The sequence below is a fragment of the Vicia villosa genome, linkage group LG5 (assembly GCF_029867415.1).
Source record: "Vicia villosa cultivar HV-30 ecotype Madison, WI linkage group LG5, Vvil1.0, whole genome shotgun sequence".
In the NCBI taxonomy this organism is placed as follows: Eukaryota; Viridiplantae; Streptophyta; class Magnoliopsida; order Fabales; family Fabaceae; genus Vicia; species Vicia villosa.
In genome coordinates, this window is record NC_081184.1 from 161,045,306 (window position 1) to 161,069,288 (window position 23,983).

At 35.8% G+C, this 23,983-nt stretch overlaps 2 protein-coding genes across 3 annotated transcripts; both read right to left on the bottom strand.

The window, feature by feature from the left end:
* Positions 1–7,205: 7,205 nt before the first annotated feature.
* Positions 7,206–13,045, bottom strand: LOC131603578 (dual specificity protein phosphatase PHS1). Of its 2 annotated transcripts, XM_058875939.1 has the most exons (11): positions 12,871–13,045; positions 12,514–12,603; positions 12,238–12,380; positions 11,495–11,696; positions 10,352–10,528; positions 10,084–10,247; positions 8,898–9,984; positions 8,607–8,753; positions 8,281–8,508; positions 8,020–8,177; positions 7,206–7,708 (listed from the first exon to the last, which is right to left on the bottom strand). In XM_058875939.1, the coding sequence occupies exons 1-11, from the start codon at positions 12,889–12,891 to the stop codon at positions 7,348–7,350; spliced, it is 2,778 nt and encodes a 925-aa protein (XP_058731922.1). In that variant the 5' UTR covers positions 12,892–13,045; the 3' UTR covers positions 7,206–7,347. The 2 variants fall into 2 exon arrangements, with proteins under 2 accessions (XP_058731922.1, XP_058731923.1); XM_058875940.1 differs by lacking the exons at positions 12,514–12,603; positions 12,871–13,045 and having other exon boundaries at positions 11,495–11,643; positions 12,238–12,375.
* Positions 13,046–18,014: 4,969 nt separating this feature from the next.
* Positions 18,015–19,076, bottom strand: LOC131608000 (acyl carrier protein 4, chloroplastic-like). Its single transcript, XM_058879945.1, has 4 exons — positions 18,882–19,076; positions 18,687–18,782; positions 18,467–18,595; positions 18,015–18,370 (listed from the first exon to the last, which is right to left on the bottom strand). Exons 1-4 carry the CDS (start codon positions 19,059–19,061, stop codon positions 18,239–18,241), a joined length of 537 nt encoding a protein of 178 aa, XP_058735928.1. The 5' UTR covers positions 19,062–19,076; the 3' UTR covers positions 18,015–18,238.
* Positions 19,077–23,983: the final 4,907 nt, after the last annotated feature.

The window sequence follows — 23,983 nt, forward strand, 5'->3', positions numbered from 1 at the left end:
CAACTTTTAAATTTGAACAAATTCTACTTTCATACACAAACACTTTGCACACACTTTTTGAGGTCTTAGGGTTGTAACGGGGCTTAGGACAGGTGGGATAAACAAGGAAACGGATACACAAAGGTTTTGGGGGCTCGGCAATCATGTTGTCTTTCTTGTCATTGTGCTTATTTTAATACAATGGGGTTTAACATTGACTTTTTAACTTCACTCAATTATTCGAGTGTTTCAATTGTCACCAAGTCATTCAGTTGGGGCAAGTGTGTTTTTATGAGTTCTATATATTTTTTTTCTTTGGAGCATTCAAGAGTCTCCACATTTTTTTTTCACACTTGCCCTTTTCGTATAAGGTTCACCACCCCAAACTTAGAACTTTGCATAATTTCTACATCCACAACGTTTATGCCGAGCACGGGTAAAAGGGAATCTATTTTTTTTCTTTTTGGCCAAGGGGTAATATATGCGGGTTAAAAAAAAACGAACAAGGGATGCAGGCTCAAAGGGGTTTGCAATGGATAAACATAAATAAGGGACGGCTAGAAAGGCTCAAGTGGAAACAAAAAAAACGTGCCTCAGTGTGTGTTATCATGTAGTGTCATATGAGTAGAACTTACGCAAATTCAAAGTAATAAAGTCATACCTGACTACTCTCTCATGATGATGAATTTCTGGCTTTTTATGATCTCACCATGTTGGGCATAGCTTACAGGATCCCGAGTGCTTATTGTGTAATGTCGCTTCTTTTCCGGTTCGTATGTACCAGCTTTCAATCTCGGTCCGGTGTCATCAAGTTGCGTCCAACTATTTTTTTTTCCAGTTGTATCAACTTTCAGGGATGCCTTTTTGGTGCAAGATTGGGTTGTCTCGTTCATTCTTTCCTTCCTACTCCATCAATCATCCAATAAATCACATCAATCTGTAACACATGGTAGACATAATAGCATAGAAATACTATGAATAAACACAAATAACTGAAAATAAAAACTGAATGCAATAAAACCCCCCCACACTTGAACCAAACATTGACCTCAATGTTTAAATTCGAGATAGCGAGGGTGAACTCACAGAGGGTACTGCGACTCCAGCTGCCGCTTCCTAGCTTTCACCAGAGAGACCCATTTTTTTATTTTCTGAAAACAAAACAAAAAGTAAAATGCATTATTAAAATCGTGGGTTGCCTCCCACGAAGCGATTCGTTTAACGTCGCATGGCTCGACGGTCCATTCCCTTATATTATGGGGGATACTTCCTCTTCCACACCATGTTGCTTGTCCTTTTCGCAACCCCGTACTCGTCTAGCTTTAAATGATGGACCACTTGGTGCCTCAAGTCACTTTCAACTTCCATATCCTCACCTTGATGTTCCTTTTTCTTTCTTTTCTTGATTTCTTGATTGGACTTTGGAGTTTTTATATTAGATGCTACCACCTGAGAGATTATGCTTGAGACCTTTTTTGGGGTTGGTTTCGATCTTTTTATTTCACCTACTATGTGGATCATTCCAACTGAAGATTGATTATCTCCACTTTCACCTTGCTTCTTAGTGTCCAACACTTTCAAAGTTATTTCTTCATCAAAAGATTTCAAAGTCATAATACCTTTTTCAATATCAACATTGCACCGACTAGTGCGCATGAAAGGTCGACCCAGAATAATAGGGGTCTCTTCATCTTCAGGGATGTCCATTATCTCAAAATCATCTGGAAAAACGAATTTGTCAATTTCTACCAATACATCTTCTGCCACCCCATATGATCTCTTCATGGTGTGATCTGCAAATTTCAACGCTGTTCCTCTTTCGCTCACCTTTTCAATACCGAGCTTTTTGAAGATAGATAATGGCATTAAGCTCACACTAGCACCCGAATCAATTAGAACCTTCTTGAAAGTTTTGTTTTTTATCGTGCACGGTATTGCAACCGATCCAGGATCTTTCTGTTTGATTGGAATTCTCTTCTCTGGTGAGATTTCACAACATTTCTCCTTCTTGACTACCCTTTCACCCCTTGTTAGTTTCTTTTTAGATAGCACCTCCTTCATGAATTTCCTATACATTGGCATTTTCTCGAGTGCATCAAAGAACGGAATATTGATCTCTAACTTTTTGAAGTATGTGGCAAACTTCTCAAAGTCTTTCTCTTTTTGGTCCTTCTTTGCTACTCGAGAAGGATACGGCAACTTAATCAATGGTGTCGGCTCTTTTTTTCTCTTCTCTTCAGTTGGCTTCAAAGGTTGTATCATCTCCTCTGGCACTTTCTTATTTTCATGCACTTCAAGATCTACTTCGATGACATCATTATACTCGGTTTCATTTTTTTCTTCTGGTTTTGATCTCCTCAGACTTCTTGTTGAGATAACATTCACATTCTGATGCTCCCTTGGGTTTGTAACAGTTGCACTTGGTAAGGCACCTTGTGGTTGAGAATTGGCGAATTGTTTTGCTATCTGACTCATCTGAACCTCAAGATTTTTGATGGATGCACTCGTTTTTCGAAAATTGCTCCTTGTTTCTTCTTGAAATTGGGAACTTTGAGCGGCCATCTTTTCAATGGCGATCTCCCAGTCTGCTTTTCTTGGTCCCTGTTGCTGAAATTGTTGTTGCGGTTGCTGATATGGTTGTTGATATGGTTGTTGCGGTGGCTGATATTGTTGTTGTTGTGGTAGACTTTGGTATGGCACAGCTACTTGTTTAGGAACATTTCCTTGTTGATCTTTCCAGGAGAAATTCGGATGATTTTTCCATCCTGGATTGTAAGTGTTGGAGTAGGGATTGTTGTGCTTCAAAAAATTGATTTCCTCCACCTGTTGAGTTGTTGCCACACAATGCATGGCAAAATGAGGTCCTCCACATATCTCACAATTTACCGCTTGAATCGGCTGAGCTGGTTGAACCTGTGCTACAGTTTGCTTCTCGAGAGCCATTTGTTTTAGTCTTCGTTCAACTTCTGCCGCAATTCGGTCTTCCATCTTAACAACTTGATTTGACAACTTCAAATCAATTAACCCTTCAGGCTGGTTAACACTACGGTCATATAACTCCAAGTGTTCATTTGCCGCGATAGCATCAATGATCTTCTTGATTTCCGTGGCTGTTTTGAAATTTGTTGAGCCACCGGCAGCTGTGTCAATAAGTTGCTTCGTCTTCAGCTTAAGACCATTCACAAAGTTCTGCATTTGTTCAGTCACATCCATGTTATGAGTGGGACAAGCAACCAACAACCGCTTGAACCTTTTATACGCATCTCCAAGTGATTCTCCTTCCTTCTGTTTAAAGTTTACTATGTCATATCTTTTTCGGATATACACAGAAGCAGGGAAATACTCATTTAAAAATGTTGTCTCCATTTGTTGCCAAGTGGTGATACTTCCAGCAGGTAAAGAGTAAAACCACTCTTCAGCATCATCTGACAAAGTGAACGGAAACATCACTAGTTTCTTTGCCTCTTCAGAATGCCCCTCTATTTTCAATGACGTAGTCATAGTAAGAAACCTTTGCAAATGCTTGTTTGCATCTTCGTTGATTCTTCCAGAGAAAGGTTTCTTTTCAAGTTGTCGTATTGTTGCCGGGTGCAACTGAAAGTGGGCAACATCGACTGGTTGATTGACTATTGTCATTCGGCCAGTTGGTGCATTTGATCCACCATAATCACCTAACAGTCTTTCTACGGGGGCTGCCATAGTTTCAGCCTCCGAATTCGAGTGCTCAGAATGAACAGAAAAAGTATCCTCGTTATCAGATTCCAAAGCTATCAGATTTTCTTCTATCGCTTCGAGTCTCTCTTGTCTTGCTTTTCTAAGTCTAGCTCGCAACGATCGTTCTGGCTCTGCGTTAAAAAAAATTTGTGCTGAGGCCTTGCCTCGCATACAAAGATTAGATAATTATGAGTAATCAGCAAAAAAAAAAAAAATTAAAAATAACAGAAAAATAAAATTTTAGTTGCAGAGCAACAAAAATCCAATTGAATTATTATTAAACTTATATTGGCAGTCCCCGGCAACGGCGCCAAAAACTTGATCGGAAAATTAGCAAGTGTACTATTTTTCACCGATGTAGTTTTAAATAGGGGTTGATACCCAGTATCGAACTCGCGGACTGCGTAGGAAATACAAGTTTTACAATTATTCAATTGAACAAAATATCATGAGGTGTGGTTTTGGTTTGTTTGATTAAGTTAAAAAAACGATATTTAAAAGAAGTAATAAGTAAAAGTTGAATTGACACAAATATGAGAAAATATGCTAAGGTAGATGTATGAACCGCCTTGTAATTCACGTAACCGCTATTTTACGAAAAAGTCGTCAATATGATTTAGTATCAATTCTTAATATTAATTTTCCCTAATTCCTTAGCGGAAAATCTATTTGGCAAATAAAATTCAGTTTTAATTCCTTAACAACTAAACTTTTTTACCAAGAACCTTGTGAAAATAACCTATAGAATAGATGATCAATACCGTCAAATCCTTATTCCTAAGCAATTTACCGGTAACGTTATTATTCAAAAAGCGTTAAGGTGGTTTTTCCGACCTAACCTTAACCGTAAATCAACATAATATTTTCCAATAGAATGAAGCATGAGACACTTTGAAAATAAACTAAATTCATAGAAAACTTCAAATTCGTAAAGCAACGGTACTTAATTCATTACATAAAAGCGATTCAGGGACATCCCCTTAACATAAATAGGTTTAGCTACTCATAGTAATGAAGAAAAGAACAAAGGTAATTGTAAACATTACAAGAATTTAGGGATTGATTTGATCTCCAATTGCTATTGTTCTTGAAGATCCTCTCCAAACCCTTGTAAGCTCTCCTTTCTCTCTGTAATTTTCTATCTCCAATGATCCAAGATGATGTCAAAACTCCCAAACTAGGACTAAGTAGTGTTAGGTTACATTCCATTCATGTAAAAAGTCGAAAACGCCCTTAATGAGACTTGGACTAATGAAACAGCTTAAAAATTCAATTTCTAGCCGCAACAGCTGACACGGCCGTGTCCCACGACACTGGCGCCCGTGTCAGCCACTGGTTTCTCCTCAAACAGCTTTTTTTCATGCATCAGCTGACACGGCCGTGTCCCACGACACTGGTTGCTCCCAACAGCTTTGTTTCTTCTTTTTCAGCTGACATGGCCATGTCCCACGACACTGGCACCCGCGTCAGCTACTTTCTTTGTCTTTTTGGCTTCGTTTTCTTCTGTTCTCGTCCCATTTTTTCGGCGATTCTTTCTTACACCTGAAATAACCAATAACTACCAACAAAGTGATCAAAAATAAATATTCTACTAAAAATTATCACTAACTATTAGATTAACAAAACATGAAATAACTACTAAAAACAACGAACAAACCCTTCACAGTGTTACCGAAATGACCGATTTTTACCAAATAATTTGCGGAGTAGAAGTGAAATTGGTGACCGATCAACGACATCAACATAGTATACACTTTTATCCACGAATATAGACGAGCCAACCATATGCAAGAGGTACGAACTCAATGTATATACTCTATGATGTGTTACCTGTGCATCATCACCACCAACCTCAACTATCACATCTAGGTGGTATCTGCATAGCCTCTCCTAAAATCCAAATTTGTCATAACATCCTATGGTGTCCTCTATCTCCTACTAGGCATAACCTGAGTCAGTTCCTAAATATTGCACCATCATCTCCACTACCCCAGGTCTAGTGATTATGGAGTAGTTTAGAAATCTTCCCCAGAGCGGAAGATGTAGGAGGGATAACACGTCATCAAGTGTGATGAACATCTCACCGATCAGAAGATGGAATGAAGAATTCTCTAAGTTCCATTTCTCGATGAAAGCAGACAACAAACCATAGTTAATAAAAGTAATAAGAATTCTCTAAGTTCCATTTCTCGATGAAAGCAGACAACAAACCATAGTTAATAAAAGTAAACTCAGTCCTGCATAAATCTTGCAGCCCAGATAGCCGTATGAGGTTTATTTGGCTGCGATAGCTTAACAATCTTCTTACCGTTATTGAGACATTTTAACGACTCATGTTGATGTAAATAAATACATGACCGTCAGGAAGTTTTAATTTTTATAACACATATTTTTAAAATAATAAATATAAATTTATTTTACCTAGCCATCCCACACGTTCCTAGCAACATGGTTTGCATATAGACAAAGTAGTGAGGTGTATGAGAGGTCTCCTGGATAAACATCAAGAACGACAACAACAAGTTAGACTTCTAGGATATTTGGGGAAGCAGCAAGGGAATCGTGTCTCCGGGAGGATGATGCAAGAGACACGTGAACTCTGAAAGACGATGCTATTGCATCAAAAGAAGTGGCACCAATGTCTAGACGAGAGGGTCTAGCCTTTTTCCTTTTAACGAATGTATGCTGAGCCACTCTATCATGTCTCAATGTGTCTTGGTTTTCATACATTTTACCTTTAATTAAACTTATAAAATCATATCATAATCAAATAATTCAAACTCAGGGGACTAAATAGAAAAAATCAAACAAACAATGCAGACATGCAAAATTAGAAGGTTAACTTCTGTATTATCTTAAAATAAAAAGGTAGAAGTAGAGCATGCCCAAATGCTCTAACTCCAAACTTCAAAAATCTACATGCATGCCTCACTAAACAATCTATTATGCTTCCTAATGTACCATAAACAATATGTTATGTATTTAACTTCAAACTAATGCATCACAAAACAAAAAAAGAAAGAAAATAAAAAACTAATGTGAGAAGTAGACAATTTTTTATTGAGTGGAGTGGGGTAGAGATTGATTGATATCCTAAGCTTGAATCTAATATATTAAAAGTAATAAGAAAACTGAAAAATGATAGAAATGGAGATTGCTCACAAGTTCTGTTTTGAGTTATGAGTAAAACTTTCTGAATTGAAGAAGGAAGAGAGAATGTCTGGTGCGTTATATAAATCAAATTGATTTAGAAGTTAACCTCCGTATAGAATATTAACCTCCGTAGTTTTGGTTGATTTTTGGCGCGCCCGGAAGTTAAGTTCTATAGAAATTATTTCAATAGTCATATTATATGCTAGCTAGGAGATCAGCCACCTAACTAACTTCTCCATAACTCAGTCCAAATAATTTGAGAAGTTTCATGCATAAAACCCAATATGAGAAACCAATTAAACTAAAAATCTGCAAAAATCTCTATTCCATATGAACTTGAGGCCATTAAGAATTCCCCATATCAAAATCCATATGATATATTTACTTTTGAAACTATGTTTTACTTACAAAAATTCACAGATGAAAAACTCTAAGGAAAGATAATTAAAGACACACATTTTGACCCAATAGTCTTCTGTATAATTAACTATAAGTAGTTTTCTATTGATCTATTATTGAATGAGACGACCTTTGAGTCGGGCTAACACTCCCGCTACGGCTTATCTTCAAAGCCGTTAATGCCTTTTGAATCTCCATTGTCATGGCACTATCTACACTACCAGATGATAGCTTTCTATGTGATTTCTGCAGGTGTAGTTTTAGCGAGCTACTGCTTAGCCCGGCATTTTTCCCACAGATGGGACAGACTTTCATTGTCGGTTTCCTCTGTTGCCACTCCATTGAAACCTTCCCATGTAATTTCTGATCCAAAACTTGTAAGATCTTTGCGAAACCATCATTTGGCTGTGCTCGACGGTGAACCTGTTTCATTGTTTGCCATGCTTTTGATAAAGTATACTTCCTGCACAAGTAAAGCTTTCAGTTCAAAACTGCCTCAACAGTGATAATCTTAAGGCCATGTTTGATAAACAACTTAATTAAGTGTTTATGTATAAATTATTTCTATGGCAAAAGACAAAATAAAGTCAAATTGATTTTATATAAACTTTCCTACAGAGCTGATGAATATAAGCGGAAAACAACTTATGACCATGTCATAAGCTGTTTTCATAATTTCTCCCAAACAGGCTCACAAATGCTTATGCCAGTAAACAAACTCAAATAAATCAATCCAAACAGACCTTAAATATCAAACAACACAATTTTACTTACTTCCTCAGCATTAGATAAGCAAGGACCAATGTAACACTTCTGCTTTTCCCTTCAAAGCAATGGACTAAAATTTTCTGACCTTTTTGTTCAACAGAATCTATGAAATCACATGCTTCATCAAATACGGTGGTGATGTTAAAATCTTCACTGTCACAGACCTGTTCAAATGGAATGATAAGTAAAACTAATATGAATACATCCCGAGATAACCTACTGTTAAAAGAAAAGTTGTAATAGAAAATAAAATATTGTATAACTTACAGAGAAATTTTGGTATTCAAATACATCAGGAAATTGAGTTTCGGATTGTCCAATTTCATTGGTACACAAACACAAAATATGTGTAATTCCTAAGTATTGCAGAGTGTATACAGATCTTGCAGCCAGTGCCCCACCAATGAACAGAAAGCTTGTAACAGCAGACGGTTTCTCGGTACTTGCAGCATCAGATATCAATGCAATTCTCTCTAGAATATGCTCAAGTCGGACCTGAAGGTTGAAAGGATAATGCATCACAAATAGGAATCCCTCATAAGTGAAAGGAGCCTAATATATTTCAATTTTGAATCTTCTGAAGAGAAACTAACCTTCAGTTCATATGCATCAACAACACTGTTATTATCACTACCCTCGAAGAATCCTGTATTGAAATTGTTCTCCTGGCATAGTTTGACGGCATCATTTTTAAGCATTTCGTTCCACTGTTCCAGTTCTTTACTAGATTCAGCATCAACCTGAAAATCATTATAAAGTGTAGATTTCGTGTAAATTGTGACATCAAAAAAGTGAAATGGAAAAGATTCACCAAATCAACTATTTATAGTATTCAGTATCACAAAACCATGAGATTAGTATACACAAGGTCATATGCTACCAACCTTGGCAAATTTATGAAAATCACGGAGCTTAGCTGTCAAACGGAGATTACGATGTGACTCTCCATTTCCTTTAGAGAACTTCCCATGCCAATTTTCTTTGGACCCAGAAGTCGAGTCACTACAATCTCTATTACATGAAGACAGTGACCTTGAAGTAGATCTCTGTGATTCTGAATCAGCGAAATCTTGATTGTTATCATTGGCATGCCTCTCTTTACTTGATGGAGAGCAACAACTACCACTACTAGCCAGTGAAAGGGAAGGTGAATCAGGAACCAACAAGTCCTCTCTGTCAGACTCCCCTGATGATATTTTGCTTATAATATTCATAAATGATCGTAACAAAGTATCAAGTCTTTGATGTAGGGTGAGTAGGAATATATGAAATCCTTGTAGATCCCTAAGTGCACCTCGAAAACCGGTACGAAAGGCATGAACTGATCTCATGTGACTTGTAGGTATATCAGTTGTATCCATGTTTTCTGGTAGAGGACATCCTAATTTCCCTCCAGTTATATCATGCAACAGGTTTGATGCATACTCAGAACTATTGATTAGCAATTCAACTAACTTAGGATAATTAACCTGATCATTTGCACGTTTTCCAATAGGGGGTCGCCGAGGAACACCAGAATCAATGACTACAATGTTAAGGTCAGAAGATATTGATTCTTCTGATGCTTCACTTTTAAGACTTATGTCCGCGGATATTGGCGATGCTGTTGCTTCTGAAAGATCGGAGGCTTGTGATATTATTAAGCCAGGATTATGGGAATCCAATCTGCTATCTACTGAACTCGACCTTCTTTCTTTTTGAAGTGCCCTAACCACCTTTGGTCTATAAATATTCATTGCAGAATCCAAAGCTGCTTCTAGTGTATTTGTATTTGCAGAGATCATCTTTTCAGCCAACAGCAAGTTTGCAGAATTCCCACGCCATCTAAGCTCACGGCAAGGGAGCCTGTCTTCATTTCGAATTACTAGGTCTAACATCAGTACCCTGCCAAGAGCTTCTGATGTTATTTCTGCAGATTCTCGTGACTCAAATGCACTAGTGTTCTCAAGCAAAGGTGAACCATGTACATAACTGCAATAAGATGGTAATTCTTTAGATTCGTGTTTGTGCGTGAGCAAAGATGTTAATATGCAGATGTCTGACAATACTAAAATCAAATTTGAACCGTACCTCATTAAAAATAGACATCGGCTAAGCTCTAGAGCTTCCAAAAGTTCAAAACACGTCACTTCACCTACTTCATCACACTGAGAATTTGCCGCCGCTTCTCTAGCTTTTTCTGTAGCTTCCTTTATTTGTTGCCATTCTGAACTGGTATTATGAATGACTCTAGCCTGCACACTCCAAATCATAAAAGAGAATGAATATGGTACAATTACAGTTGATGGCCTACGTTTAAATATGTAGTATGTGTGTCATAAAAATCAAATGGAATAACCTGCGGAGTTTGGATTCCTAGCCACTTAGCAAGTTCATATCCAAGGCGTTCAGATTGGGTTGCCATTCTTGATGATGATATTTTTATAACAGCTGCTTCCTCTCTCGGAAAAGCATCAGCACTCCCTTGACCATTGAAAAAGGCAAAAAATACAACACCTCCAGAATTCACGGTTACCTATGTGCACACAACTTAGGAAAAAACTAAGATAGAAATTGAGAAAACACACAATTGATGCACACGTCTCTACAATTTAGTACTACATAGAAAACACAACACAATCACTAAAATGTTAAGCCAAAAAATGAAAACACATCTGCACAGGTGATGCTATCAAAAGCCCTCTTGAACGAAATAACAAGATAAGTGCTGATGCCATAAAGTGAAGATCTAAGTGTACATATATCCGGCAGAAGCTTAACCAGCAAGAACATGATCAAAGTCATTGTTAAACCTTGCTAAATCTTACTGACTCTCCGGGTTAAGATAAAAAGTTATGGATCAAGTTTATAAACAACAACAACGACCACCAAACATTACCCCTCCTAAGTGGGGTCAGCTATATGGATCAACTTCTGCCATAATGTTCTATCCAGGACCATACTTCTATTCAAATCGTTAATCTCGAGATTTTTCTTAATAACTTCTCTTATAGTTATTTTATGTCTTCCTCTACCTCTAGCTGTTTGACTCCTCTCCATCCGATCTACTCTCCTTACCACAAAATCTACAGGTCTTTTCTCTGCAAGCCCAAACCACCTAAGTCTATTTTCCACAATCTTTTCTACTATAGGTGCTACCCCAACACTCTCTCTCTCTAATATTGTCATTTATAATCTTATTTTGTCTAGTCTTACCAGACATCCAACACAACATCCTCATCTCTGCTACAATTACCGGGTCAAGTTTAGTCATAAGTAAATAGAAGGGCACAGATAAAAGAAATCCGAAATGGAAATCAGTAATATAGGGTGCAAACAGGCTTGCATAGGAGACCTAGGCTGGCAATAAATGACACGCAAATTGTACCTAAGATATCAACCTTACTTGCTATTTACTCCTCAACATTGAAGGAACTGCTAGTAAGCACATAAAGTATTATATAATGCTTGTGTACATAATGAGTGTAGAAAACTGATGAACCTCAAGAGGCTTGTTCATTTCATCCTCAGAATGCTCATTGCTACTGCTGTGTTCAGTATGGTGCAGTGAAGAGAGACTCTCCCAAGAAAAGGAGCTCGATTCAATATCCAACATTGCAGCTTTCCCAAGTCTCTCCCACAAGCTAATTTCTGTTTGATCAAGGTGCATATCACATTTTTTATCATCAATCGAGTCTCGGACGCTGAAAACAGATTATATAAACATATCAACATCGGACACAAGGTTTAACTCAAAGCCATACCAAAAATGGCCAAATCTCTATTTTAGTATCCAAAATTGTTGGGGTCCAATCTGACCCTAAAATCTTTCGAAATACATAATAATCCCTAAAATTGAAAATATTCAATCACATTAGTCCTTGTTATACAATTTATGAACAAATTTGAGTGACCTAACAAAGGACCAATGTGGTCGGGTATTTTCAATTCAAATTGCTATACTATGAAGCACGGACACAGTCACGGACACCTGACACGTCGACACCGATAGTAATTTGAAAAAAATGCATAAATTAATGGTAATCACAAATGTTGGTGTCAGTGCCCGACATTGGCACAGACATGCTTTTCTCCAAAGTTTTCAGAGGTGCCAATGCTACAGAGTTGCTATATATGAAGAGGGATAGGCTAATAAGAGTGTTCTAATAAATTTACTAATTTTACCTTTCAAATCATTGAATTAACCATTTAACAACCAAAAGAGAATGTGAAATGGTAACAAACCTAGAATTAGAAGGCATGGTGGTTGAAGGACTATGAGGGAAACCAGAAGAGCGATACTTGGAAGTGCGTTTACGAACCAAATGGAGCCATTGCGTGAACCTAAACGCAGGCCCTGCAGTTATATCTCCCAACATATACAAAGCCTGCATTACCCATTTCCACCATTTTCACAAAAATGTCAAAAAGCTTCAAACTTTAAACATTTATCATTAATCCAATCCCAAAACATTGCAATTTCAAAATACCCTAAAATAGAAATTCAAAATACAAAGATACCCGAGAAGTGACGGTGAGAGGCAATGGAACCTCAAATTCAGATTCAGAGTCGTCACTTAGGAATTCCAATTCCCTCTCTTGATCTTTTCCCTGCAATGTCCATTCCCACATATGAAAAAAATGTTGATGTTAATTTGAAAATTTCATGATGAGATTCAATTATGGATTGGATCTGCAATGCAACTATGAGTGAGTTGTGTGATGATCACAATGCATGTGTGAAAAGATATAAAGTTAAAGTAATGAATTGATGATGATGATGATAATAACATGATAGGTTTGATTTGAAAATTTTGTTTTTATTTATTTAAGTTTGTGTGTATATACATTGTTGAGTATGAAAGAGGGTTTGTGAACCTGGTTTTGATGTGTTGCCATATGGTATAAAAAATATTTAGTATTTGTGTGGGGGAAGCTAGGTCAAAATACAAGAGAAAAATGGATGGTATAGGAGGAAAAGTTATGTGCTTTTTTTAAGGGAGAGAGAGTGTGTGTGTGTATAATGATGGACACTTCATCATAGGAACAATACAACATAGGATGAGAAACGCACGACAGAACTGAAGGATGCTTCAAAGGCTGTCTCTGTGGTATGATAATAATAACAACAAATTAACAAGTAGTAGTATCCTATAGAAGTATAACTTTGTTAGAGTTAGAGTTTGAGTTCAGTGTGGAACTGAGAGTGTCATGTCGGTTGGTTAAAGTTTCTGTTAAGTTAAGCAAATCATGACAGTAATGGACTCTCCAGTGTGGATGAATAAATAAATAAATAAAACAAAACAATACAAGAATACTTACTTGGATTTGTTAGCAAATGAAAAAAAAGAAGAGAAACTCTTAATTCATTTTATTAGGTTATTAGCCACCATGTGGATTGCCAAAAATGTCTTCCTATTTTTAAAGATGTATCGGAAACACTTATTTCTATTCAACGTTGATTTGTTCCCTAAATACATCTATAAAACCTTTTCTTAACTAAATTATTTTAAAGTTTACTCCAACGTTTCTCAATTTAAAATACTTCCCTAGATGAACCTCAGAAAAAAACTCAAATTTTGATAAAAAAATGATTTTTTCTTTACCCACCTCCCTATGGGGTCACTCTCAGCGAAAACCCCATTTTACCCTGCTTCGGAAATGTATTTCCGAAATATTTTTTTTTTAAAATTTTTCCAGACTTCGGAAGTGTATTTCCGAAAAAATCCCAAAAATTAGGATTTTGACTAACTCGGAGATGCATCTCCGAAACAACAAAAAAAATCTTAAAAAATCCCAAAAATTAATTTTAGGATATTAATTAATTCACATATCATAAATTTGATATAATTTATGAGTAATGAATAATAATAATTATATATTTTGATATAATTTATGAGTTATGAATAATAGCTATTATATATTTCTATCTTGATTCATATTTTAAAATTTAAAATAATTTTAATTAAAAAAATTAAAATAATTTCACTTACAAAATATGTTATAATTATTTATTTATATATTTATAATAATTGTTATATATTTATAAAAAAAATGAGTGTTTTAATTTATATATTTATATAATAATTATAATAATTATTATATATTTATAAAAATTATATATTTATATATTTATATAATAATTATTATATATTAATTATAAATATATCTATATATTTATATAATAATTATAAAAATTATAAAAATGAGTGTTTTAATTTATAATAATTATTATATATTTATATATTTATATATTAATTATTATATATTTATATATTATATATTTATATAAGTTAAAAATTATTTTTAACTTTAAAATTGTTTAGGAAATTTGGATTCACCTTGATTTTATTGATTAACCTTCATTTTATTGATTCACCTTGATTTTATACCTATTAATTGTATTGATTCACCTTGATTTTAATTTTTTAATAATTATTGAATTCTTTCGGAAGTGTATATCCGAAACATTCCAAGACCAATTTGGTCTTGGAATATTTCGGATATGCATCTCCGAAGACACCCCCTCCCAAAAAAAAGGTGTTTTCGGAAATGCATCTCCGAAGACACCCCCTCCAAAAAAAAAGGTGTTTTCGGAAATGCATCTCCGAAAACACCTTTTTTTCGTGTTTTCGGAAGTGCATTTCCGAAATAAGACAAATTTTGAAAAAAAAAAGCGTTTCGGAAATGCATTTCCGAAGTGAGGGTATTTTGGGTTTTTCATCGGAGGTGATCTAGAAAAGAGGGAGGTAGGGAAAGAAATTTCCTAAAAAAATTATACTTTCTAATGTGTATCTCCGGAAGTAGGGGACATAAATGTAATTGCGCCAGGTGCCTAAGAATATTATGGGGTGAATTGAGATATTGCAAAAAAAAAAAAAAATCATTATTTAGTACCTTGACCCGCGTATTGCGCGAATGTGTTTAATCTATTTTTATATTTGATGTAATTGAAATAATTAAAATAATTTTTTAGATATAATTTTAGTGGTGCATAATTAATTTTTTTCTCCAAAAAATGAATTTGTTTTATATAAATAATATATGATTTAATATTGCTCACACTAAAAACCAAACAGTTTAGGTTATGCATGCTAAAAGATATGGATCTAAAACTCAATATAAAAATGCGCAATTGAAGAGGTGACTCAATGATATAAACTAAAACCAAAACAAAATTCAACAAAAACATATAGAAGAGACATGCATAATCCCCCCTTAATGTAGCAGAGACATTCAACTTTATTAATCACCTGCATAATGTTGCCTAGCTAGGTTGAATATTTTACTTTTGTGATGAAACTGGCGCTTGCTAACTTATTTACCTCCTTGTCGATGATTACACTTTTCTCTTCTCCAACTTTCCGCTTTCTTTGAGACATAAGTCTTACAGAGGGGTCGACGGTAAGGCGATGACACACCATTATGATGTTTATACCTGGCATATCAGAGGGGGTCCAGGCGAAGAAGATAACATTTCTTCTGAGTTGTGTGACTAGTTCGAACTCTTCTTCTTTAGAGAGTGAAGTGCATATCTTTTTTAATAGGTGACCAAAAGGACCTCTCTAAACCTACTTCAGATCTTATGTTGGTGCGAGTCTTTCTTCTCCACGCCCACTCTGGGATCCCAACCCACGGTTTTTGTGTCATGCGCTTCGGGAAAGGAGTGACACCGTGGGCATATCCCCCTTCCTCATCTCCAAGATACTTTGTAAACATTCCTAGGCATTTTCCATGTATCTTCGGACTATCCCGACTCGCCAACTGAGTATCGAGTGTTTTAAGACCATGAATTGGATAAATATAATCGCCCCCAACAAGTTGGAGGTCAGCCTTCCAAGGATGACATTATAGAGCGATAAGACATCCACCACAAGAAAATTGAATTCAATCTCCTTGGAATCTTTTTCAGCGGCGCAAGTTGTTTTCAGGATTATGTGACCCCTTATTTGCATTTGTTCACTTGATAAGCCTACTAGCGAGCATTGGAAGGCCTTGATGCTGTCAGGATCGAGTTAGATCTTCTATAAGGTGTTCCAAAATATGATATCAGCTGAGCTTCGTGGGTATATCAAGATTCACTTGATATTCCAACTATCGTATTGCATAGTCATAACCATGAGGTCGTTGTCGTGAGGGTAAATTCTGATGGCGTCATTGTTATAGAAAATGATTATGGTCGCTGGTCTTCTCTGCATGGATTTGGAAAGACATGGGGATATTACGTTTGTAGTTACCATCTGTCTACCGTATTTCCTCTAAAAGGAGTTAGAACTTCCTTTATCAACGAAACCTCATGCAATAACGCTAACCATAAAACTTAGACCTACCTTAGCCATTTTTTTGGGGAAACTAATGAAAATGGTGGTGATAGTGGAAGGGGTGACCAATGTTAGATTTATCAGGGCCCATGATACGTGCCACTGTACTTGCTAAAAATGTACAGATGTGTGGCACCCCTATACAGGTAGGGGTGGCCAGAGACATTAATGATTTTCGGTGGTTTATGGCAAACTCACGGTGGTGAGAGGTCCTGTTTTGAAGGAGTTTTAAGTGTGGAGAGAGAAAACTCACATGAGCTGAAAAGCTTTGTATTTCTGGGCATTTTCTGTGTATTCATAATTCCCCCCTCATTCTAGGAATGAGGTATTTATACAGGCATATGGACCTTGTTGTAGGATTTTTTGAGAATTACTACTGCCTACCTAGGCATGGTAGTGGACCGTTGAATCTCTATTTCCTAGAGAGACGTGGGTTATTTCCTTGACTCTTTTTATGTATTATCTCTGACCTAGACATGTCATTTCCTATGTTTTCCTATACTGGACGAGTGAGGAGTGTCGCAAGCGAGGTTACCTCCCTCGTGGGCGGTGGGATTCTGTCTCCCCTTATTGGCGGCATGGTCGCCTCATTCTTAATTGACCATTCACAAATATATCACTGCAAATTTCTACCTTAGGTGATTAAAAGCGTGCCTATTTTTTTTTAAAATGTAAATGGTACACAGAAACACGATTAGCGAAACACAAAAAGAGAGAATATGTAGACGAAGACTAAGGCTCTTGTATTGAGTACTTTTGGCGAAATTCTCAGAGTTTAAAAAACATTGTAAGTTTTGGATTGTTAGGAATCATTAAGGAAAGGATCTAAACTTTCTCTATTGTATTCCTAAATAAAATAATTAAATATTGAGAGAAAGGGCAATGACAGAAATTAGAATTTGTTCACTTTGAACTATGAAAACTAATTCCCTGTAACTTTTATATATGCTCTGTAAAGACTAACTTGTAGTGAATCAAATAGTTTTTTTCTCCCTACATAAGGCAGTTGGATAAACAATATTGTTGTGAGAAACCTCTATCATATTTTTTTATCTTTGTTTTTAAATTGATTGTTGGTTTTCTAAACACATAAGTTTCACATTTGTTCTAGTTTAACTCTTTAGGCTATGTTTGGGAGTTTAGAGGGGAGGGGAGGGGAGGGGAGGGGAAGGCTTACAAAAACAAAATTTTAAAAAAATGTAGGAAAATATTTGACAATTTTTAAAAAAATGAATTTCTTTAGAATGATAAAAGAGTTATTATCATTACTAAATTTTTAATTCTCAAAATAGTATAACAACCTAAAAGATATTTGGAAAATTTATGTAAGCCCTTCAAAATCCTCATTCAATACAATTTTTTAGTTCCCCCATTTTATGGGGTTTTTGGTGTTATGAATAAACTCAAACACTCCAAAACCCTCCTGCCCAAAATCTTTTTATCTTTTTCACCCAATTCCTCCTATTTTCCAAAATCCTCCATTCCCTTCCCCTCCAAACTCCCAAACATAGCCTAAGATATTCTATTAAAATTAGTTTCTTGGGGTGTTTAGTTTTGATTTCCATTATTATTTTTCCCACTTTATACTGTTGAATTCACAACAAGCGATAAATGCACATCAGGCACCACACCTCTACCTGCCTTAAGAATGCTCTCTTTGCATGATCAAACTATCTAAAAGTCACATTAGGCACAAGTATGGAACATGAAACATTGACAAACATTACTTATGATCTTGACCTAAAAAACCAAAGCACATACTTATTTTATCTTGAGACCAAAAACTATAAAACATTTCTGTCACCACTTGCAACAAACACCAAACAAAGTTACAATGAAAACAAATCAAATTCCTTCCTATAGAATACTCATAAGCAAAAAAACAGGCCAAAACATGATTATCCTAACTCAGTTGCACTTCAATTCTAAGCTCCATCTTTCTTTTGAATCAGCTTCTCTATCAAATCAGCTGCTTCTTGAATGGTTGTGATGTTTTCAGAGTTATCATCTTCAATATTAAGCCCAAACTCTTCCTCTAAACCCATCACTATTTCAACCTGCAATATCACAAAAACAATAGCTCTAACATAAGCAACACAAACATCCAAGAAACCTTGTTGTAACTTGCAAGTAATCAACAATTGGATTCTTACTGTGTCAAGGGAATCAGCACCAAGAGCTGAGAACTTGGTTTCTGGAGTAAGCTCGGTTTCGGGTGTCAAAGCGAGTTGTTTCCTCACAATTTTGCTCACTTTCTGCACTGTCTCAGGTTGTGCCTGAACCTAACAAAATTCAAAGTTAAGTTACTATATTGTTTTTTACATGCATGTTTTTTTGACAGGAAAATTATATTAAAAAAGGAATCAAAGTTACTGCATAGATGCGAAAACCGGAGGATCTCAAAGAAGGTAAGTTTGTCCTTGTCCATCCTACAGAAACTGCTCCAAAACTTGAAGTTCTATAAGAAACCTGCATGCATGTTTAAACAAAAGTATTAAAATTCAGCAAACACATGAACCTTTTGAATTTGAATTGTATAGGGAGATAATACTAAGGAAGTATATGAACCTGGTTGGTTCTTGTGGAGAATTGGAAAGAGGGTTGAAAGGTAAGAGAAGTGGCTGAAAAAGAGGCCATTTTGTTGAAGATGGATAGAGAGGAATGAAGAGTAAGAGATGTGGATTGGGTTGATGAATGAAACGGTGTGTTATCTAGTTGATGCTTAGTTGGAAAGTAAAGCCATGTCATGTCGGAACAAAATTGGAATATCAATGTGTGAATGAGTGGTGAATATTGCTCTTGGAATGTAACTATCTAATCCAATAATTATGTGGCAAGTTATGAGTTTAGCTACTAAACATGTTCATGATCATGATGTTAATGCATATTTTCAATGCTAACAATTTTTCAATGCACATATGCATAATTACCTTCCATTTACTTCATTTGTTTTTAAACAAAAATGATTTAGAGTTTTTTAAATAGGTTAAGAAAATTAATGAATGAATAAATATAACAATTTTATAAAAATGTATGAAGTATATGTTAGATTTAGAGATTGGCCTTATACTTGTTTCGTTTTGTTTGGTGAACTTACTAAATAAGTTGAACTCGGATTAACTCTTAAATTACATATCTTCACTTTTCAACTTGTTTAGTCAATTTCACCATTCCGTTGTAAATTTATGTTTTTACATATACTTGTATATACTTTTGCTTTTGATTCGTTTGTTAAGTGTTTGGACATGACGTTTTCTTTAGGTGGCGTTTGAGGCGAAAGCATCGGCGTACCGTGAGGAATTTACTTACCATTCGCGAGACGATAAAGGCGTCGAGCTAACGACGTAAAACGAGCGCTTGTTGGGAGGCACCCCAACAGTTTTATTTTTCTATTTTTCTGTAAATGAGTAGTGTAGGTGTTAAGTGGAGGCCGCACTGGAATTGCTATTTTTCTAGTTTTTCTGCTGTAGCGCGCTCATCGCGCTTAGCGCGGCCTGGGAGTTTTGTCCAGTGAACTCTTTTTAATTGTTCGCTTGACTCGCCTTTTTTCCCACTTACACCAAGGCCTTATAGTGTAGTATTTATTAGTAATATGTTTTAATTCTTTTGTTGTTGTTTAGACTCAAATTTTGGCCCGATTACTTGAAGTCGCATTTGGTAATTCTTCAATTGTGATTGATTCAACATGCCAGTTGTGCGGTAATGATATTGTTCGAATTTGTACATAGCAAGGTACTCGTTTATCGTTTTCTATAGCATAACATGTTTAGGAGACCTTTCATTTGTACAATTTTCATATTATTCATTCTTTTTGCATAACTTGCTCATGAATTGAATCACATTACTTTCCCCCTTTTTACCATCAATGTGAGGTGGCTTTCCATTGTATATATATGCGAGTGACCGACATTTCTTGTTTTAACGGGATATTATTATGTTCAATATTTCGTTTGTATTGATTTTGTGAATGCACGAAAGTGATCAAGACACTTGTTTGGTTTTGAGCACAACTACCATAGCCAAATATCAATTCACCTTGTGAGTGTGTGAGCATTAGTAACCCCCTTTGAGCCTTTTTATCAATATCCATATTGTTTTTGCTTAATACTTGTCTATGAGCGTTTAGTTTTCAATTGTGTTTGGATGTTGATTCTTTGTTTTCTTGAACCCTCAACTAAGAGTTATAGTTTGAATTTTTACCTTGCCTTAGAAAGTAGGGAGTATTCTTATTATGATGACAGTTGTATTCAAGTTGGGGAGAGGATGTTTGCTTACTTATAGTGTGGTTGGTGTGAGGATGTGAAAAAAAGAATAAAAAAAAACATGTGAAAAAGAAAGAAAAGAAAAAGAAAGAAAAAAGAGAAAAAGTTTGAAGAAGAAAATAACAAAAAGAGTTTGGAATAAGATTTGTGTTAATAAGTATTGGGTTTGGTGTGAAACATGTGTTTAAGGAAGAAGTTTGATTGAAATTCCTTTGTTTGAAACTTTGTGGAAGTAATTACTTCCTAAGGTTTAGGCAAGTTTTTGTTTCGATTAGCTTTAGGACTTATCACTTGTTTGTTAACCGAGCTGCAATACAACCTTTAAAAACTCTTGTGATTCATGTCGTTTCATTTTCAATACTATTTTTGGATGAGCGCATAATTTTGTATTTTGTTTGCAAGTTTGTCAGGTGAGTGTTCAAAATCCTCACCTTTCGGTGTTATTCATCTACCGATGAATTTTTGCTAGGCGTGATTCGTGATTAAGCTTGTTTTGTTTTAAAATGTTTTGTATGATTTTTGTACTTAGGATTTGTTTCGTTTTCATGTTGTCGTTGTAGGATTGTGGTAAGTATTTACTTTGTTCGTACATCTTTGTTTGAACCGTACAATTGTTTCGTTTTTCTAAATCGTGTTGATTCTTGATTCTTTGGATTTTTACTTTTCTGATTTGAGTGTTTGGCCTTATTTGAGGACAACCAAATTCAAGTTGGGGAGAGTTTGATAAGTGCCAAAATGTAGTTATTTTGTGTATGTAAATAGTGGCACTTATCGATACTTTTTGTAATATCGTTTGAATAATTCCCCCATTTTTATGTATATTTGTATCGTTTGTGTTTTATTATGTTTTTCGCGTAAATATGTACCGTTTGATAGTTTTGTTGTCTTTTTGTAGGTATTTATGCGTGTTTGGAGCTTCGAGGAATAAAGTATCGAAGACACGGCTGCGGACGCGTTTTTGAAGAAATAAAAGTTGATGTCCTGTTGAGGGTGCTTAGTGCGGTTTTTGGCGGTAAGCGCGGTCTGTGAATTTTAGAGACCAAGTTTGGCCGAAAGTTGGGCGCTTAGCGCGAGTGTTTGGCGCTAAGCGCGATTTGGCGGTTTAGGAAAAAATATAGGACATCGCGCTTAGTGCGGTGGGCGTGCTTAGCGCGCTCTGCGATTTCAGTTTTTGTATATATGTTGTAAAATCATATTTTTAAGGTTTTTATCATCCATTTCCCCCTTGGAGTGGCTCTGATCCATTTTTGATAGTTTAGAGGCTTAGGAAACACCATTGGGTGTTACATCATGTGGATTGGCTATGGATTTGTCTCGATTGCCTTGACACAGTGAGAGTTTCTGGTTCATCTTCTTTCTTCCCTATGTTTCGTTTCAATGGTGAGTTTTGTATGTATATTTCTACTCTTATTGTATGTACATTTGTTGATCTTGGGATCGTTTATATATTCACTTTACAAATCATCATTGAAGGATAGAAAAACACTTAGAAAGGGGGGTTTGAATAAGTGTAGCTTTAAAAACTTGACAGATAAAAATAAATTGCACAGTTATTTTTATCCTGGTTCGTTGTTAACTAAACTACTCCAGTCCACCCCCGCAGAGATGATTTACCTCAACTGAGGATTTAATCCACTAATCGCACGGATTACAATGGTTTTCCACTTAGTCCGCAACTAAGTCTTCTAGAGTATCCTGATCACAACCTGATCACTCCAGGAACAACTGCTTAGACACAAGCTAAGACTTTCTTAGAGTATCCTGACCACCACGTGATCACTCTAATTACAACTGCTTAGACACAAGCTAAGACTTCCTAGAGTATTCTGATCAACACTTGATCACTCTAGTTACTTACAACTTAATGTAATCTTTCTAAGAGTATTACAATGCTTCTGAAAAGCTATAATCACAACAGTGATATTTCTCTTAAAGTTTAAGCTTATTCTCACTAATATATTACAACAGCAATGTAGTGAGCTTTGATGAAGATGAAGATTCTGAGCTTTTATTTGAACAGCGTTTCAGCAAGTTAATATGAGTTGTTTTTGGTGCAGAATCGTTAACCTTGCTTCTCATCAGAACTTCATATATATAGGCGTTTGAGAAGATGACCGTTGAATGCATTTAATGCTTTGCGTGTTCCGTACAGCTTTGCATTTAATGTTATACGCTTTTGTCAACTACCTCGAGCCTTGTTCACGCTGTGTCTACTGACGTTGCCTTTAATAGCTTCTAACGTTCCTTTTGTCAGTCAGCGTAGTCTGTCACTTGTACTTTCTTCTGATCTGATGTTTGTAAATACAACGTTTGAATATCATCAGAGTCAAACAGCTTGGTGCAAAGCATCTTCTGATCTTCTAACCTTGAAGTGCTTCTGAGCGTGATACCATCAGAACTTCAGTGCTTCTGTTCTCTTGTTCTTCTGATGCTTCCATAGACCCATGTTCTGATTCTGCTTCGACCATCTTCTGATGTCTTGCCAGACCATGTTCTGATGTTGCATGCTGAACCATTTGAGACAAAGCTTCTGAGCGCTGAATTATGCATACTCTTTATATATTTCCTGAAAAGGAAATTGCATTGGATTAGAGTACCATATTATCTTAAGCAAAATTCATATTATTGTTATCATCAAAACTAAGATAATTGATCAGAACAAATCTTGTTCTAACAATCTCCCCCTTTTTGATGATGACAAAAACATATATAAATGATATGAATTTGCGATCAGAAAGGACAGACGGCAAAAGACAAATTACACAGCTATAGCATAAGCATGTGAATATGTCTCCCCCTGAGATTAACAATCTCCCCCTGAGATAAATAATCTCCTCCTGAAATAAATACTCGAAGAACTCTAATAAAAGACTTCCCTGATTATTTCGGTAGAGACGATCACATAAGCTTCTGTCTTCAGAGAATTCATAGCTTCTGACTTCTGCTTCCATTGGACAGCTTCAGAACTTGAATTTCTTTAGATCCCTAGAACACTCACAGCTTCTGATTCCTGCTTCCATTCAGGACAGCTTCAGAACTTGAATTTCTTTGATCTTCAGAACATTCACAGCTTCTGATTCCTGCTTCCATCTAGGACAGCTTCAGAACTTGAATTTCTTTGATCTTCAGAACATTCACAGCTTCTGATTTCTGCTTCCATCTAGGACAGCTTCAGAACTTGAGTTTTCTGGATCTTTAGAACATTCACAGCTTCTGATTTCTGCTTCCCTCGGATAGCTTCAGAGCTTTGAATTTCTTCCAACATCACTTCATGCTAGATTTGTATCAGAACATTGTTGAATGTACCAGAGCATCATCAGAGCATCTCTACATCCTGAAATGTTACAGAACAAAAACTAAACGACAAAAGTCAGCATGAACGAGTCAGAACATAAAATGTATCAGAGC